The 18503-nt window shown below is 45.1% G+C and overlaps 1 protein-coding gene across 3 annotated transcripts in view; it reads left to right on the top strand.

Annotated features, from left to right (window-relative positions):
- The first annotated feature begins 421 nt into the window (after positions 1-421).
- mef2ca (myocyte enhancer factor 2ca) overlaps positions 422-18503 on the top strand; it is a 39714-nt gene continuing 21632 nt past the window's right edge. For 2 of the 3 annotated variants that reach the window (XM_040157317.1, XM_040157314.1), the window contains exons 1-3: positions 422-614; positions 5071-5191; positions 15224-15398. In XM_040157317.1, the coding sequence (XP_040013251.1) occupies positions 15345-15398 (54 nt within the window). In that variant the 5' untranslated portion in view covers positions 422-614; positions 5071-5191; positions 15224-15344. Of the gene's footprint in view, positions 615-5070; positions 5192-5641; positions 5755-15223; positions 15399-18503 lie in introns of those variants that run through there. The other variant, XM_040157315.1, reaches the window with a different exon arrangement.

Genomic DNA, 18503 nt, shown 5'->3' with positions numbered 1-18503 from the left:
AGCCGACGGTCTTTGGAGCAGTAATCCTGGGCTCCTAGACCAAGGCCCACAGAGGCCCTGAGTGTCAGCAACACATTTTTCTCTGCCGCGCACACACAAATTCAAACACACACACACACACACACACACACACACACACACACACACACACACACACACACACACACACAGGCAGCATCACTGACACCTCAGCTAAATATACTGCGAGTGACAACGACAGGTGATCAGGCTCCTCCACAGACGTGGACTCGGCCAGCTTGGACACAGGAGGTCACAGGGTATGAGTGTACGATTGTGAGTGTAAAAGAAAGATGAGTGTGTGTGTGTGTGTGTGTGTGTGTGTCGATGGGAGGGAGGGGGCGGTGTTTGAGTGCCAGGGTCTGATCACTGTAGACTACCTCTGCTCAGTGCAGAGAGAGCTCAGATCTGAACGCAGCCCAGTTCTGCGTCCCCCTCTTTTCTAAGCCAGCTGGTCTGGCTTAATAACACTTCTTTCTTTCACATTCTTTTTTTTTAAAGATCCTTTTCTTGTTTGATACAAGGGATTGACTGATCAAACCCACAGCTGGAGCTGCTGGGGAACCTTCCAGGTGAAGACAGAACGAAAAGCACTGGTGAGTGGACGGTGATGGACGATGCATGGGTATGAAATCTTCAGGAAACTTGAAAAACTCTGGAATATTGCTAAACAATGCTGGACAGAAGAAGGGAAACATGATCAAAAAAGTGTCAAAGTTGGGGATGGAGATAGAAACTGAATGCTGGCTTGCTCCAAACAGTGGCTTATATGCACATCCAGCAGATATGGAGCAACATTAGTATTAATTTTAAGTTGTGTTTCTGGACACTCACCAAATCTAGGTCCAGTACCCCCGTCTCTTTTAGTTCTGGTTTTGGTCTCCACCAGCTCCTGAGGGAAATGTCTGGTTCTTCAGCTGCTAAATGATCCGCTGTGTTCACCCGCTGGTCTCTGACCGTGTCTGTCTGCTGTCCGCTGCTCAACAGGTAGTTTTCATATTACACGGCCATTTGATCCACTGTCAGTATAAAAATATTGATTAGTGCAGCTTTAAATATTGCTCTTTTTGTCAGGCAGTGCCCAGCAGCTGCGGGTACAGAGGAGTAACTCGCAGGTCACTGACGTGGTTTTAAAAGTTGTGCTTTGCGGCGTGGTTTTGTCTTGAATTTGAATTGTGTGCTCTGAACGTACCGAGTAGCTGCACTAGTAAAACTGAATGCTGATTTTTATCTGAATTTCACAAACTTTTTTTTCAAAATGCGTTTTCAATTTAAATTAAAAAAGCAAATAAATTGAGTTTCAAAATAACCTAAACCTGTGCTGAAATGTAAGTATCGAAGCACACTTTAAAATGTATATGGCATAAAGTTTTTAGTTTGTGGCAACATGGAAACAGCAGTCAACTGCGGCTATAACTGAATGTAAAATAATTTTATAATAATCTAAACAAATCTGTGTGTGTGTGGTAATAAACGGCTCTGAGATGATCAGTCGGGTTTTACTGAAGGAGTCCTGTTCATATCTAGTTGTTTTCCCTACATAACAAGCTGGTTTGTTGATATCTTAAGCATGTGTCATAATTGATTTCTTCAAGCTCTTTGAATGTAGAACAAATGAGGTCTATTGTAATTGGCGTTCATTTCCAGAAGCACCGCACGTTGCCACAAACCGAAAACTTTCTCGGGGTTGAGTTCGAAGTCGTAGTTTAATAAACAAGTTGGTACAGATCGTTTGGGGTGTTGTCGACAGCAGGGCTAAGTTCTGTATCTGCATATGTTACGCACATATGTTGAATTCAGAATACGAAATTCCAATTTATTTAGCCACCTACACAACTACTAACGCCAGAGCCCGTCATCATTTTGTGTGTTACAGCTGCTGTATGATGTGAACCTTGCTCATATGTCAACTTCGTAAGTTCTGCTGTAACTTTGTGGCAGTGCATTTCTATAATACAACTGCTGTTGACACATGACATGGTATAAATGGACAGTATTTAGAAAACCCAGAAATATAATAATCTGATCCCCGTCACGTGCTGCGGTTAACAAAAAAAAAAACCTGCATGTTGGTACAGAAAGAGCATCTTAACAGGTTCTCTGTTTTTGTCTTCAATGAAAATGAACAAGGTGATTCTTCACCAATGTTTTACCAACTAAAGTCCCACTTTTAACTGCATTTCACGGTCGTCATTGCTATTGCCGAGTTTTATTAATGTTTTGCTAATGTTACAGAACAGCATTTTTTTTGCTTGTTTTTCCTCATTAAATGCAAATAATGCTAATAATCTGGGAAGTGATCACCACACCATGTGAACAGAGAGGGAGATGGGAAAATGCTTCATACTGATGATGTATAGGCTAATAGAGAATCAATTTTTAATGACAAAAGCTCAGTTGTTATGGTATATTATATATATATATATATATATATATATATATATATATATATAGTATAGGTATACTCATGGAATAACAGATTGTTTATAGATGACAGGAGCAAAATCCTGTATATATCTTTTTACTGTAACGTGTAACGATCACTAATGGAGCGTTAAAGCTGCACTAGTTGATATTTTTATATTAACAATAGGTCAAATGACTGTGTAACGGGGCAGGAACCACCGGTGTTGTTTCCAGCACCAGCAGATGTTTTCAGAGAAACAACTGTAAATAAGCCACCGTCCTCCACCACCTGCTGAGCAGCAAACAGCAGACAGACCCAGTCAGAGACCAGCTGGTGGACACGGTGGAGCATTTAGCAGCTGAAGAGCCGGATGTTTCCATCAGGAGCTGGTGGAGACCAAAACCAGAGCTAAAAAGAAGAGGGGGGTAATGGACTTAGATTCATCAGGTGGACACGGACACATGACTTCAGATGAATGATAATGTCGCTCTGCCGTATCGGTAAATACTTGATTTTTTTGCTACATTTGCTACATCAACTTTATAAATGTTGCGTTTACAGTTTATTCACTGCCCAGAAGTGGCCAATGAAAATAAATTCACGTCGCACTTCATGCAGGGAAAAGGGAGTCAGACTTCCCCTGGATGTGAATTCTTAGTATGAGAATGATAGTTGGTAAAGACCTTTGTGTATTTTGTCATATTTTCCACAGAACCACCCACAGTTTCGTACATTACAGTTTTGGGGTTTTTATGGGGAACCATGCGAGAATTGCTCAACTTGTGGTTTGTCTTTGCTTGTTCTTCATTTTCTGCCAACTACTACTTCCCCATAGATAAATAGATAGATAGATAGATAGATGATATTGTGCTTTGTTAAGTTTAAACTGAAACCCTGATGTTATACAAGGTGAAATTCTCTCTCTCTCTCTCTCTCTCTCTCTCTTTGAAAGTCCTCTCCGTGTCCAGCAGCCATATTTCATTTGAGAGAAAAGAGGTGATAAAAAATATTGACATGCTGGGTTGCTTTCAGTTGTCCCTGCACTCACAGCATTTAAGCTTCATAAGCAGCGGCGGGTGCTTCGTGGACACTCCTACGCCCCGTGTTTCACCTCTCAGGCTACCAAAAAATGCTAGCGCCCTACCCTGGATGGCGGATGTTTGCATGGGCGGCCTGCGGGGAGGACGGCAGGCGACACCCAGGGCTGGAGAAAGTCCTCAAGCTTAAAACAAAACCACATAAAAACATCAGATTTTCGTTTATAGTCAATATTCTCCCTAAAAGAGGCCGGAGTTGATCATCGTTTGAAGATAAGGTAGTAGACGGGCGGCGCTGTCCTCGTGTTCTTTGGTGCAAAGACTCACTTAGAACATTTATCATTGAGAATAAAGTCTCTGCTAACAAAAACCAAATGCCGTGGTGGAATCTAACCAAGCACAGTTACTCGAGTACTGCACTTCTGAGGTACTTGTATTTCAATTTGAAGCAACTTTCTACTTCTACTTCACTACATTTCAGAGGGAAATGTTTAATTTTTTTTTTTTTTCGACATATAAAGTTTGATGCACATAAAAACAGGTGGAAATTCCACTTTGAGTTGTTGGTAGCCAAAGAGACATTTCTCCTCTAAACTTCTCACACGGCTTCATTTAATAAACTGGGGCTCAAGGAGCTCAAATTCAATATTTCACCAAAAAAAAAAAGAGAAGTCCAAAACCTGAAAGCAGATCTGTGTATCGAACGTTTTCTTCTTTCCTCTCCCGTGAATCATCCGACGACCCCTCAGGTTTATCCGGCGACCCCGCTGGAGGGGCCCCGGCCCCCAGGTTGGGAACCGGTGGACTGAACCATCTACCTGTCACTGACGTAGCTAAAAGCAGCTCCAGCAGTAAAACGCTGCCGAAGCCTCCGTGACTCAGGATCAGAGAGAATCAGGGACCAGTCTCAGACTTTTACTTTTGACACTTTCACTGCATTTTTGCTGAGAACGCTTTTACTTCAGTAGGATTTTAAATGCAGCCCTTTTACTTTGTGTTTTGAAACTGTGGCGTCGGTGCTTTGACTCAAGTGAAGGACCTGAACACTTTCTCCACCAGTGACACAATAATGACAATGACACCACAATCTTCAAAACGGCTTTAATGACCTCGGACAGTCTGATATGCATTTTGACAGGAATATGTAATCGCGTGTGAGAGTGTGTGTGAACTATGACACCGAACCTACGCCCTTGTATAGAAAACGTTTTATCTCTCGGTGGTACCGGAAGGTCGTGACCTTTATCTGCACGGTGCCTTTAGAAAGGGGGGGGGGATTAGCCGTGAGCGAAGGTGCCTTTCTCACCGTTTCCACCGGGGGGCGCTGGTGAGCCTGAGCCGAGGCACGACCGGGAAAGTCGTAATAAACGTTAAACGTTTGCGGGACCGGTGGTACCTGTTGACAATGTGGCTTCAGAGGAGGAGAGAGAGCATGGCCCGGTAAAACACGTGTCCCCCGCCCCCACCTCGGGTACCCACCTAGTTTCACTGTGCTTTTCAAACACCAACTATTTCACCATTTGTATCTGATAGCTTTCATTTCTTTCGTGTGTGTGTGTGTGTGTGTGTGTGTGTGTGCCTGTGATGTTGCCGCCTCCTGGCGTCCAGGTGCTCGCCGACACCCTCCTGAGAGGCGCGTGCTCCAGGAGGAGACCCACCGATGGACTGAACCGCTGGACGGGGAGACGCAGGGAGAAGTCGAGGAGGCCGTGCGGGACGCAGCGGAGAGGTAAGCCCCAGCCACCGGACTGCAGTGCGTGGGGGGGGGTTTGTGTGTGTGTGTGTGAGTGTGTGTGGGGGGGGTGAGAGAGAGAGAGAGAGAGGGGGAGAGAGAGAGGGAGAGAGAGATGCGGGGCGTGCGGGCTGGACACGCCATCCGACTGATAAACAACAGGAAACAAACAGCAGCCGTGTAGTCCCGCTCCTCTCCCTCAAGTCTGCGGATCTTTTCCTGTCCTCGCGTCAGATAAGCGGGTCGGAGGAAGGAGCCCGAGCACCGCTCAGTCTCCGCGTCTTCGAGTCCAGGAGAACTTATTTCCAGGCTTGAGAGTCGGTGCCTCGGCTGTAGTTCAGCCCGGAGCCCGGAGCTGCGGCTCGGTCAACAGGCTGTGTGCGGAGCGGCGGACCGGTCGACCCCCCCACACACACACCCCCACCTCCACCTCCGCCTCCCCGCCTTCCTCCCCGCCCGGCAGAGACTGGTGGAAAGAGTCGGGAACTTCTCTGCCACGGACCATGGTGCCACATGAGGAGTGAGAGCACGGGTGCGTTACTTTTCTGCAGCAACACCTGGTAAGAGAACCGAGACGACTTGCGTGAGAGGGCTGATGGGAACCAGAGTATGCCGCGTATCCGTACGTGGCTCACTCATCCACCGGCTCTCCAAGGTGTTTATTTGCACTTTTGCAGCGTGGCTGGAAGAGCCACCCTATACATGGCAGCTGTGTTATTTCCTCACGAAGCCAGGAGCCAACCGGTGCTCTGGGTCCCACATGGCAGCAACTTTGATGAGTGGCCGGTCGTTTGTTTCATTTCTGTTCATGCAGAGGTGCCAAAAATCCACCGGTACCAGCTTCTCCAACGTGAATATTTGCTGCTTTCTCAGTTTTCGGGGGTTTTGACTGTTTGGTCAGACGATTTGAATCGATTTGAATATGTCAAGTTGGGATTCAGGGAATGATGACAGGCATTTCACTGTTCTCTGAGATTTGATTCGATAATCAGTCAGCCGATGATGGGAGAAAATAACCGTGAGACATATCGATACTGGACCTGACTGTTTCAGCCTCACGGTTCTCCTGTGATGGGACAATACGACCTGAGGGTCTCCGTGTTCATTACGTGACACACAGAAAAAGTTAAACCGATCTGATAAAACACGACTTTACAACCGGAGAGCTCAAGCGCAGGTTTGAGACAGGGTCCGCATTCAAGACCAGGGGCCAGAAGATGGAGGACGGACGACCTGTCCTGGTTGATATTCCACTTTCCAACATTTACGTTGGAATTATGCAGACAAAAACAGAGTACGCTTGCTGCTTCTGGGGCCCCTGGGGCGTTTTTTGCCAGGTTGGTAATCCAGCCTGTTTTATCTGGAAGGGTATTTTATTATTACTCCGTCCAGGACTTTTAGAACTACTGAGGTCACGGTTTTCTGTTCACCTCCTTCCACCAGCGGTTCCCAGTCCCACAGGCCCCTTTAACTGTCATTCCAACTGAGCTTTCCTCGTCCCGTTGGTCCCCGGAGCAACACGCCCCCACCGGCGGGGGCCCTTTTCGGTCCGAACGCCCGTTTAGTCGCGTCGCTTGAAGAACGACTCAAGTGATCCAAGTGGTTCCTGATCAATTTGTCTGTGGATCAATTAATCCGCTCATTGTCTCAGCTCTAACATGATATTGTACAGTATTTTCTGTTGTTTTCTGTTGGCTAATCTGCATTATGACTACTTTCCCTTTCGATGTGTGAAGTAAACTGTCTTTTGCCGATAATGCTTCTGTACTTATTTGACCAAAATTTTGAAGGCAGACTTTCATCTGTTCCAACTGGCATAACGTTGACGTTAATGGGTGAAAAGAGAGGAACCCAGCGAGTAAACGTATTGGAATCCTAGCTTGTCATTGTCGTACCGTTTTGTGCTCGGCGTTTTTTGAACCCTGAAATTAGGGCGCCCGGTTTCCACTTGATCAGACGCTTTGCATAGACAGAGCGAGACTGTATCCCACAGAGACGTTGCAGAAGTCAGTGTGATATCAGTCACTTATTCTGAGCATGTGGTGTTTCTGCCACAAAGTGACTCACTCCCTGCTTATAGAGGGGTGTCCCTAACCAGACCACAAGTATTAGATCAAGTTTCCTGTGTCTGGATCTGAGACCTTAAAAGGGACTTTGACTAGTAATTTAGCCTGTATTTGTTTGTTTTTTTTTAAAGTTGATGAGACACTTTGAAATTTGTCGTCACACCTCTCACATCCAGACATTGCACTTCTGTCACGTAGTGCAGCCACGTGTCATCCCCTTTTTTTTCCCCCAAAAAAACCTGATAACGCACACGTTTTTGGAAACCGTCTGTCAGCCTGTATCCGAGCGCTCGCGCTGACTTGAAAGGCCCGTCGCTTTGCCCCTGGGGGGAATTCTGTGTTTACAGGCGTGTAATCTATAAATGCTGATATGTGTAACCGAAAACACTCGGCTCTACGGAAATTTAGATGCCCTGAGACTAGACTGCCAGTCTGACTGTTCTCCATTTAATACGCTTCATGCTCCCCTCCGCGGTGGTGAAAGCGGCTCGCAACATACCGTAGCATCCAGTCAGCGGGGCTTTCGGACAGAGGAGGACTTATGCGAGAGACCGCACTGTAGACCAAGCACCTGCCGGCAGTCAGAAAGCTGGTGTGTGCCCTGCTGTTACCGAGGTTTTCCGTGATTGTCGCTCCTCCACCATAGACGGTAGAGCTGAAACAGTTAGACTGACACGTTTGGGTCAATTTCTTGAGCAGGAAAGGCCAAACATTTGCTGCTTCCAGCTTCTCAAATCTGACCATTTTCTGCTTTTCTTTGTCTTATGAGAGTTTTTTTTTTTTTTTTACTATTTTTTTTTTGACATTTTATAGACCAAACAATTAATCAAGATAATAATCGTTGCGGCCCTGCCTTGATTATTTGTCAGATTTCCGTAACTTTTGCCTGGTAACGCAGTGGTGAGCAGGACCAGTTTTTGGAAACGGTTTGTTCATCGTCAAATCTTGGACATACGACATCTAAGATTTTACAATCAGTTGTCAAAAAGCATTGCAGTCATGGGCTATGGTGACAGAAAAAAAAACCAAAAAAAACGTAAACTCACATAACAAACAGTGATCAGAAACTTACTTTGCAAAAAAAGACATTGGTCATTGCTTGTATTAAAGAAAAGTGGAAGTTAAATCTGGCACTCGGGGTTTCGGCGTGTCTCCGAATGCACCACAGGCAGCGTTTCCCAGTTCATCCCATTTGGCATCTGCAACATTTCACAACAACAAGGGAATTCTGGAAAAAAATATAACGTTGATGGATTACTTTCTCGAGGCAGGTTTCAAGTCCGTGCCAGTCCCCAAAATTCCTCCCGCCTCCTGCTGCTCATTGTAGTCGCGACTGGATTAAGCACAAATTTATTCAGGAATACGCACCATGTATATAAAGACCTTAAAACTATATTTGTTTTACTTGGTGCCTCTCTCCAAGATGGGGAAATAATGCAGATGTCACCTTTCATCATTGCAGCTTATATCGTGCTTTAGTGATGCAAACAGTAGTAACACACATTTGAGGTTAATGATATTACCACAAACTATTTATTATCTCCGGTTCTGCTGAATAAGTGTTGATCCTTGAGCGCGACAACTAGGGATGGGAATCTTCGGAAATCCTACGATTCGGTTCGATTCTTGGTATCGCGATTCGATTGAGAATTCCTGATTCAAAACCCGATTCTTGACTGAATAAATAGAAAGCAGTGCACTAATTTCCAGCGGACTGCTCTACCGTGTTTTTGTCAATGTTACACCTCCAGCAGCGGGCAGCCGCCTCCATCGCGGCTTTGTGTGTTGGTCAGCCGGTCTTGTTTGTTCGTGCGGGAGTTTGGTGCTCTGCTCCGCTAAGTAGTCTCTGGGTGATGGGTTACAAGGTTTCCACGAAATGCTTGACCTTTGTTTTGGAAAGCTAATTATGATAATAATTAAGTTATCGAATCCAAAATGTGCCCCAACCCTTGCCTCGCTTGAAGATAAACTACAAGATAATTGTAGCTTGTGCGCGCCCTGCACATTGTTGGGGTGCTGCATTACGCTCTTACTAATTTTTCTTCTGTCAACATAACAAATAACAAATACAAACATTGATGTTTGTCATGTGTGTATTGATTCAGAATCAAAAAGGTTAAGAATCACAATGTGAATTGATTTTTTTTTTTTTTCCCCCCTACTGACAGTTATAGGAGTGCAGTGCTAAATTGGTGGAGTACTATTAAAGTTTATACTGCATGTCAGTCACAAAATCTTTGATATGCACTGCAAGTAATATAGAATATAAATAATTTGAAGCTAGAAAACAAGAACTAAGTAAGGCTCTTTCACAATTAATCACTTGGAGGCAGTGCAATGAGCTTTCAACACAGAATGACTTATCGGCTTACAAAGTTGATATGGCTAATTGGTGAACAGTGTCTTACCTCAGCACTGAGCAGGCACAGATCCAACATGATCCTTCATCTGGCGTTTGTGTCCACCTGATGGACCTAAGTCCAGTACTCCCTCTTCTTTTAGCTCTGGTTTTGGTCTCCACCAGCTCCTGAGTGAAACCTCTGGCTCTCTAGCTGCTACATGCTCCGCTATGTCCACCAGCTGGTCTCTGACTGTGTCTGTCTGCCGTTTGCTGCTCAGCAGGTGGTGGACAGTGGGGTTTCTCAGAGCCTGTTTGCGGATGAGAGCGGTGAGACTGACCCAAAACAATAAAGTTGTTGGATGTAAAATCAAAACAGTGGTTGAAAATACTTTGCGGGTTCATCTCTAAGAGTGTCACCTCTCACATTACACGTGGTCATTTGATCCATCATCAGTTTAGCAGCCTTAATACCTCGGTTCCCTTTTATAGCTTTAAAACATTTATTAGCTACGGGTTTTGCCAGCTCAGCGTTTCTTCTTCTTAAATCGATGGAGAGTTCAGTTCCAGGTAGATCTAAAAAAGATCAAACATCAAGCTTCCTGAAAGTCCCCTGCAGAGTAGCAGACAGCGATGGAGTGAATCACATGGGAACCACTCACAGCTGTCCATCCACCTGCTGTCCGTCAGCGCCATGCAGGAGAGCCTAACCCCCCCCTGCCCCTCAACCCCTCAACCACCCCGCCCCACCTTCACTGGCTCTCCGACACAGAGACATGCAGAGTTTCCTGCCAAGGAATACCACTGCCACATGTCACCCATTAGCCGTTTCTCTCTGCTGCGTGGACACTCGCACACAAATGTACAGCACGTAGGCTAAGAGTGGCGGAAACCGAGTACGTTTGCTCGATACTGTCCTTACCTACAAGACAACTGACTAATCATTTAAGAGTGGTGGTTTTTCCTTGACATAAATTATGGTAAACTGAACACTACTTATGTTTGGGACTGTCGTTCAAGCAAAACAAAGCATCCGAAGGTTTCACTTTGAGCAGCGGGTAACTGCGATGGGCATTTCTCACTATCTGCCTCTCGATGAGAAATACCGGTCTCACTCCTGTATAAAAGAGTTAAAAACTGGCTTTGCTTTTGCCACTTTAAGCCGAGTGCTGGAGTAAAATTTTACTTGCGTGAGAGCACATTTGCAGTGTGTTGTGGTGTCGGTAGTTCTACTTGAGCAAAAGATCTGCATTCTTCTTCCACCACCGACAGGCAAACACACTCGCACAGTCAAACTCTCTCCCTCGCTGAGGTTCAGCATGTTGGAAAATAATTGGCATGTCAGAGAGAAATAGAGGGAGCAGCTGAGGACTGCGTGAGATGGCTGATTTCCATCTTTTCCTCTGCTCAACAGTCGTTCTCTCTGTCTGTGAACCAGAAACCAGTCGTATTGTTGTTTGGGGTAAAAAGTTCATTCTTTTATTTTTGGAGTCCTTCTGTTTTACACTGAGCCTATAAATAGCGGGGAGGTTTGTGCGTGTGGGCGTGTGGGGAAGGGGGGGGTGGAGATTCGCTGTCATCCTGGAAAAGATCAAACTCCGCATTAAATCACATCTTCGGTTACAGCGCACACACATACGCGCCCACTTACTGATTTTGAAAGTTTAATGCAATCTTCCCTCAACGTCTCACATCTCCATTTGGCCTTAAATTCCCCTTTACTACAACATGCTGAGTGTGCTTGTCTGTGAGCGCTCTAAATTTAAACCGTGTTGATCCTTGTGCTGTTTTCCCGATGCGAGGTAGGCTCACAGGCAGCGTGACTCAGGCTCCAGATATTCGTGTAATGCTCTCCGGCTGGCGTGTTACTGCTCGCTGCGGACGATTTTGATAGTATCACATCGCTCCGCTTAATCAAATCGGTTTGTTGTGGCAAAACACATCAATTATGTCTGAATGTCAGAAGCTGTCAGTTCACACTCATACATTCCTATTGTCAGAGACAAGCATCGGGAAAATGACAGAGGAGAGAGGGGAAATTACACGGTGCAGATTATTAGGGCTGCAGCTAATGTTTGTCATAATTGATTGATCTGTTGCTCATTTTCTGGATTAATTGCTTCAGCTCTTAGTCTGTAAAATGTCAGAAAGCACTGAAAAGAATGCCCGTCACAAGTTTCCACAGCAAATGATTTGTTTCGTGCGGCCGACGGCGTAAAACCAAGAGTGTTGGATTTCTCATTTGAAGGGCTGGAAACGGAACGATTGACCTTTTTTGCTTGATAGAGTACTTAAGCAACTACGACATTATACGTCTGTCAGTTGAAAAGAATACCAGTTGGTCGATGAAACAATGGAAACTACTATGCAACAATTACAGATTGAGAATGCATTGAAGTGCCGACCTTAAATTAAGAATCAAAAGTAGAGATGTCCCAAACCAATGGTAGTAAACCGCGCCGAAGCTGACGCGGCCATTTTAGAAGAGCAGTAACGGCCCAGATGAAGCCCGACCAAAATCCTTTCTCGTTTCTGAACTCGACTGTGTTTTGAGCAGTAGAGTCAGCCTGTGATGCTCCGCGGCGTAGCATTTCACTCACAGGGCGGCGAAAATTGGAGTGTGCTCATGTAAATGCATCTGTGCGCACGGGTCAGTGATTTTCAGTTCGGACGGCGGGGACGGCAAAATAGCCTTTTTATCATTAATGGTCTTTTTTCATTAACGCAAAACATTCAGCTAGCCTCCCGTTTTTAGCTGGCGCTTAAAATGAAAATAACACATGAGCTGTGGCTGATTAACATTTAATCCCGTGAGTAACTCGATACCAGGGCGAAATGAAACATGTCGGTTGTCTGGTTGAAGCGCTCCCTGCAGCAGGTGTCTGCCCTCACCTAAAGATCGCTTGTGAGGCAGGAGGCGTCACCATGCTGCAGCACAAGCCGGACTGGGCTGAGAAGTTTCCGTGGTTCCCGCTGCTCCGACAGAGTGAGACGTCTTATCTGATTGTGTCTCATCAATTTCAGGATTCCCATTCCCCGCTTAAATTTTCATCCGTGTCGCATCAATAAATTAAGCTCATAAACTTCGTATTTTTGAACCAGGAATTAGAAGTAGTTTGTGAAAAATAAGCTGTGTGAGATTTAGTGTCTACAACTGTTGCGTCAGTCACTTATTTAATCATTAACATTTAAGTAAATATATGTATAGGTTTGGACTTGGAATCAGCAGATCCCCACTGTTGAAGGACTCGGATCGGGATCAGGGCCAAAAAAACAACAACTTCGAATTAAAAATGTGGTTTTACACAGAGCTGAAACGATTTTCGTCAGTTAGATCAACAGAAACGTAATTGGCACAGTTCTCGTAAGTGAGCTGTTCTTTCTGTCAGTTTCCAAGCGAAATGGCCAAAGAGCTTGATGGTTCCAGCTTCTCACATGGGAGGATCTGCTGTTATTGCTTGTCTTACATCAGAGCGGACGGAATATTTTTGGGCTTTTAACTGTTGGTCGGACGAAATGAGACATTTGTAAACATCATCTTGGACTCTGTGATCGTCCAAGATCCTTGGAAACAGTGACGGTCCTTTATCGGACATTTCATTGACCAGACAACGAATCGAGAAAATAATGTGAAGACCAGTTTGTTGCCAACCTTGTCCGTTGTAATGAAAGTGTTGACGCTTTTATTGATGACGATGGTGGTAATTGAGAGCTGAGGGAGACGGAGCAGGCTGCTGACACATTTTCTCCCTCTTGTTAAGAGAGCACACCTTCGTCGTGCTCTTCTGTCTTCACAAATCCCGATTCCCTCCTCCTTCCCACGTGCCCCGGGGGGCTGGCACCTCCTGGAAGCGAGCCGTCGCCCTGCTGTGATGACGACGGAAAGCTGCCAAGAAAACCTGTCGTGTGTGTTTGTGTTTGTGTGCGTCTGTCCCAGCGTGTGCGAACATCCAGTTAACTCTGCGACCCAAGCTCTTAAGCTCCACTTCAGGAGCGAGACACGGGTCACGTGGCGCGCGCACACACACACACACACACACACACACACACACACACACACACACGGGCCTGTCTTTGCAGTAAAACACATATTTTCCCACTGCTAGCAGAGTGTAGGAAAATAAGATGCTCTTAATATCATTGCCCTTCTCGTAAGCGTCCCGACCATTTAAAGTACATCAATAAATCCAAACCTGCTTTAATGGTTTGTTTACACTGTCACTGGGTTGAAACGGATTTCTGTTTTCCTGATCTCTATGACGGTGTGCTTTGCTAAATGTGACGCTGCTTTCTAGTGGACACGTGTGTTGCAGACTCCCAGTCTGTAACACGTCTGAAGGACCCCCCCCCCGTTACTGCTGAGGCACAACTCCACCTTTAGTTCAGTCTGGCTGGTTTCACAGGCCGAGGTTCGGCATTTTACGGGAGGCGTTTGCACGGGTCCGTACTACCGAGCCGTCGCCGCGACGAGCGCGAGCCTCGAGGGGAAAACATGTCTCAGTCAGTCGCCACCTGCGCTGCTCAAAGCTGCGCTTTGTCAAACAGCACTCGTGTGAGCGTGCAGCACAGTCTCAGGTTGCAGCTCTTCCGTTCATACGGCTTGTGGTTAGCCCCATACGTGGTTTTCTGGCCAGCACTGCTTCAGACTAACCTGAGGGTTTGTTTAAAACCTGACTGAAATCTGGAAATATGACGTTACAGTCTCAGCTGCTAATGTCGCTTCTTCCACTGTTTTTCCTGTCTTGAGGGTGTTTCATTGAAAACACATGGATGACACGTGTGTTTGCTTGCCTTTGTAAGAAAACTCAAACCTTTTTTACCTAGAAACCTTTTCCATACTTTAAACGCACCTTAGTTACTGTTCATTTTATTATTTTTAAGTCTTTGTTATTTGTCCCTCTGTCCTTTCTGCTATTTTTTTAAAGTTCCAACTTCTTGCATCTGTCTTTACGATTTATTTTGGTCATCTTTTGTGAAGCACATTGTATTGCCTCTTTTTGTGCGAAGCTCATCCTATCACATTCCTGAGGCTCGTCCCATTTCAGCACCACCCAGAGAGGAAGGTTTCTGGCAGGCGATAAAGACAAAGATCATGTCTTCAAATGTGGTTTTTCAAAACCTCCAGATGTTTCTACACAGCGTATGATACAGCCAAACTCATCACTCTTTATTATTTGCATTCTGACATGCCTGGTTGTTTCACTTCCTCCTGAGCGTGCAGTAACCCCCTGAGGAAGCTGGGTTTACGGGTGTGTCAGGGGGATACAGCAGCAGTGAATGGACGGGTATGCAAACAGACAATATGTTGCCTGTCTGTGCGTGCATGGCGGTTAAGCTGTGCAACACAGCATGCCATGATACCCACACGGACTCCATTTTTGGTAATTACATGCGGTGTTCATTCTTGTTTCTGTCTGAGGTATTGTTTTGCAGCCTTTTGTCGTTTTATATTTCCCTGGAAATGGGTAGATGTTTACACGCAACCTCTTCGAGTGTGACAGAATCTTTAAACCAGTTTATCCTCTTCCTCTCATCCATGTGTGGGCATGTGTACGTGTCTGGGAATGATGCTTCTTCTCATTTTTTAACACTAAAGATTATGTTGTGGTGCTTTTGTTTTCGCAGGAGCCAGCCAGCAGTTTGGGATTGAAAAGTGAAAAACCGTGAGGTCCTGAAAGTCAAACAAAGGAGCCAGAGGAGAAGACGTTTGTGAAAAGGAGCAAAAGCAACAGAAAAAATACCGAAGATGGGGAGAAAAAAGATCCAGATAGCACGGATTATGGACGAACGAAACAGACATGTAAGCATGCGGCAGACTCAAACACCTTTCAAGACATGCACCTGTAAATGGGATGGCAATTTAACATGTCAGACTTGAGCGTGAATATAATCGGCCAAATCACGTTTACAATAAAGTCACGACAGCTTATCTTTCGAGGTCGGGCAGCAGCAGCACAAGGTAAAAGCCCGTTTGCGCTGTGCGACTATGGGCTGTCTTAAGCCGCAAGTTGACAGTTGTGACAATGGTCCTAGATCTCACTGTGAGACACGTCCACTGATGGCATGTTTGGGGTTTTGGCCTCCAAAGTCACAAAATAAAGGTGCGATTTACGGCACACTTACGGCCATGGCTCAACCAAAACCGAAAGAGGATAGCGCTTTTGTTTTCATTGGTAGCTGTCGGAAGCTTTCCGGAGGCGATGGAAATGGCAGACGGTGGAACAACCGAAGTAACCGGAAACTCTGCCCGGCAAAAAAAAAAAAAAGAGAGAGAGAGGGAGAGTGATAGAACCTGAGGTGAAACAAGGGTGAACCTCGGACAGGCATTCACTCAATGGAGAGACTAAGATGGAGAGAGAGAGGGCCGGCTGCTAAAAACTTTACGGTCCTCCGCTCCACCAATGCGACATACCGCCAGGGTTTCCCCGGTAGGGGAAAAAAAAGACAGACAGCACAAGACACAAACAACGATACAGTAAAAGCACCAGAAAACGATTAGCACCAGGTCCCTCATGACCACAACTGATCCCTCTCTAAAAGCTGTTTAAATTTAAGTCTAGAATGATACCGGTCATCATCCATTTTGAGTTCTGAGGGTAAAAAGTTCCACGTGTTGATGGAAAGAATGGAAAAGGAGTCTGATCAGGTGAGGATTTGTGAAAGGGCACCTTAGGAGGCTGGTCATTTCGGAAGGGGGATTCAGTATCTAATAAATAATGAAAGTGATGAGAAAATTTGTTTGGGGATTCACTAAGAGAAGCGGGGTGAGCATCCATCATGATCCCGATCGGGATCCTGGTCCCGATGGTCGTCTAATTTCGTCTTCAACAACGAAATTAGTTTTAAATTCCACCAGTGAAGCAGCCTGTGAGAGAACAGAAAACACTCCTCTTCCTTCATAGCATTAACCTTTTCAACTCATTGCAGTTTCCCAGCAGCGATACCGTTTCCTCTCAGGCCCCAGGTGCTAAATATTGAACCATGAGCCCTTGGTTCTTTCTATAAATGTCCTGTCATGTCAGAATAAACCTGTAAGGAACATTTTTTTAAATTTTTTTATACAGATTCTGGTCTAGACCTGCTCTACACAAGAAGTGCCCTGAGATAACCTCTGTTACAATTCGGTCGCTATATAAATAAAATTAAATTGGAAAACAAAAAAAAAAAAAAAGGAACACGTGTCTGAATATCAGAAAGCCCCATCACTTTAACAGATACGTGACACCAGCAATGTCACATCGTCCATGTCTGAAAAGGGCTTCAAACGCACACATTCATTCACTGTCTCTTCCTTCCTCACACTCAAAACACAACAGCAGCCATGTACAGACGCACTTTAGTTCCTCAAACTGGTGATATCATGTCATATGATCCTCACAAGCTGTCTGACTGGGGGGTTGCATGTGAGTCTGTCAATGCAAAAAATATGACGCCCGAGTAAAGAGGGCATATTGTCAATGGGACTTTTGCATGTGTGCATTGTCACACACAAGTGCAACCATGTGAATACAAACACACACACACGCAGAACGAGTCCTGTCTGGAGTAGCGGTTCCTCTCTTCCTGTTATGACAGGAAATGCAGGCACATATGCTTCCTGACCCCGTAGCAGGGCAGCACTGACCCCGTCACAATCCCTCTCTGGACCGCATGATGGTAAACCAATGCTTCTGTGTGTGTGTGTGTGTGTGTGTGTGTGTGTAAACTAGAAAGAGGAGGAGTGTGACGCAATCTTTAAAGGAACATACAGCACCAGTGTGTTTATTAAGTTAAAACTGCTTTGTTGCAATCATTAATTCTACACTTTATTACAGTTGTGATTTTATTTTCACCATTTGCTGAGGAATCCAGATCATAAAGTTGATGATTTTTTTTGGGGGGGGGGTTTCTAGAGTTGCTGTCACAACAAGTCCTTGAACCCAAACCTGTCGAAATGCAGCTTATTGACGGTTAACTGAATCATGACCAAGATGATATTCAGATACAAATAGCTTTCTTAGAGTTATAAAGAAAGAGTGCTGATATAATTATGAATTTCCACGAAAACATGAAGGTAATTGAGAAACGACTATGATCTGTTGATAACATTATCGCAATCTAATTACCTATACGTGTAAAATGTAAAACAAAAAATAAACTTTGGATGACTAAAGGAGAACCAATCCAGATTTTGAGACACTGAGCAAAAAGTCAAAATCTCAACTAAAAGGTTCTGAGTGTTAAAATCACCAGTGGAGCCAGAACATGTGGCATTTAATTTGAAAGTAAGTTCAGATTATTGCTCTGCACCACATCATCTCACACTGCATTGAAATGAATGGATGCAAGTGGATGCCTGGAATCGGCAGCCAAGGTATTAATTCGTTTTCGTGCCGATTTTTTTTTTTTTTGTGTGCAGATTATTGTTACCCAGCACTTGCTGAAGCCGAGCTAGCAGCTCAGTGAGGCTGTACTCTAGCTAAGCACCAGCAATGGTAACATCAGTGCGTTAACATGCTTCTGTTTAGCAGAGACAACGTTTCCATGTTTAGCGCGTTAGCGTGCTAACATTTGCCGATCAGCACTGAACAGGGAGCACGGCCGAGGCTGACGGGAACGTTGCTAGTTTTGCAGGTGCTTGGTCAGAAACCAAAGATTTGGGCGAAGTAAAACGTCGACCCAATGATGGCGCTAAAGGAAAAGTCAGAGGGGTCACCAAAGTTCTTACAATTCATCCTGAGGGGAACGTGAAGGTCTGAAACCCAATCCAATAGTGGAGTTAATGTCAGTGAGCTTAAAGTGTACAGTATCGCTGATGTGGTCCTTCAACTTCGTTAACAACCAGTAATGCTCCGAAATGTTGTGAAGATCAAGCGAGAGCATGAACAGCAAGACTCCAGCCGTGTAGGACTGACACAGCCGCTCT

Source organism: Xiphias gladius, chromosome 20, assembly GCF_016859285.1.
Source record: "Xiphias gladius isolate SHS-SW01 ecotype Sanya breed wild chromosome 20, ASM1685928v1, whole genome shotgun sequence".
Taxonomy (NCBI): domain Eukaryota; kingdom Metazoa; phylum Chordata; class Actinopteri; order Istiophoriformes; family Xiphiidae; genus Xiphias; species Xiphias gladius.
This window is presented reverse-complemented; position numbering and strand designations above follow the sequence as displayed.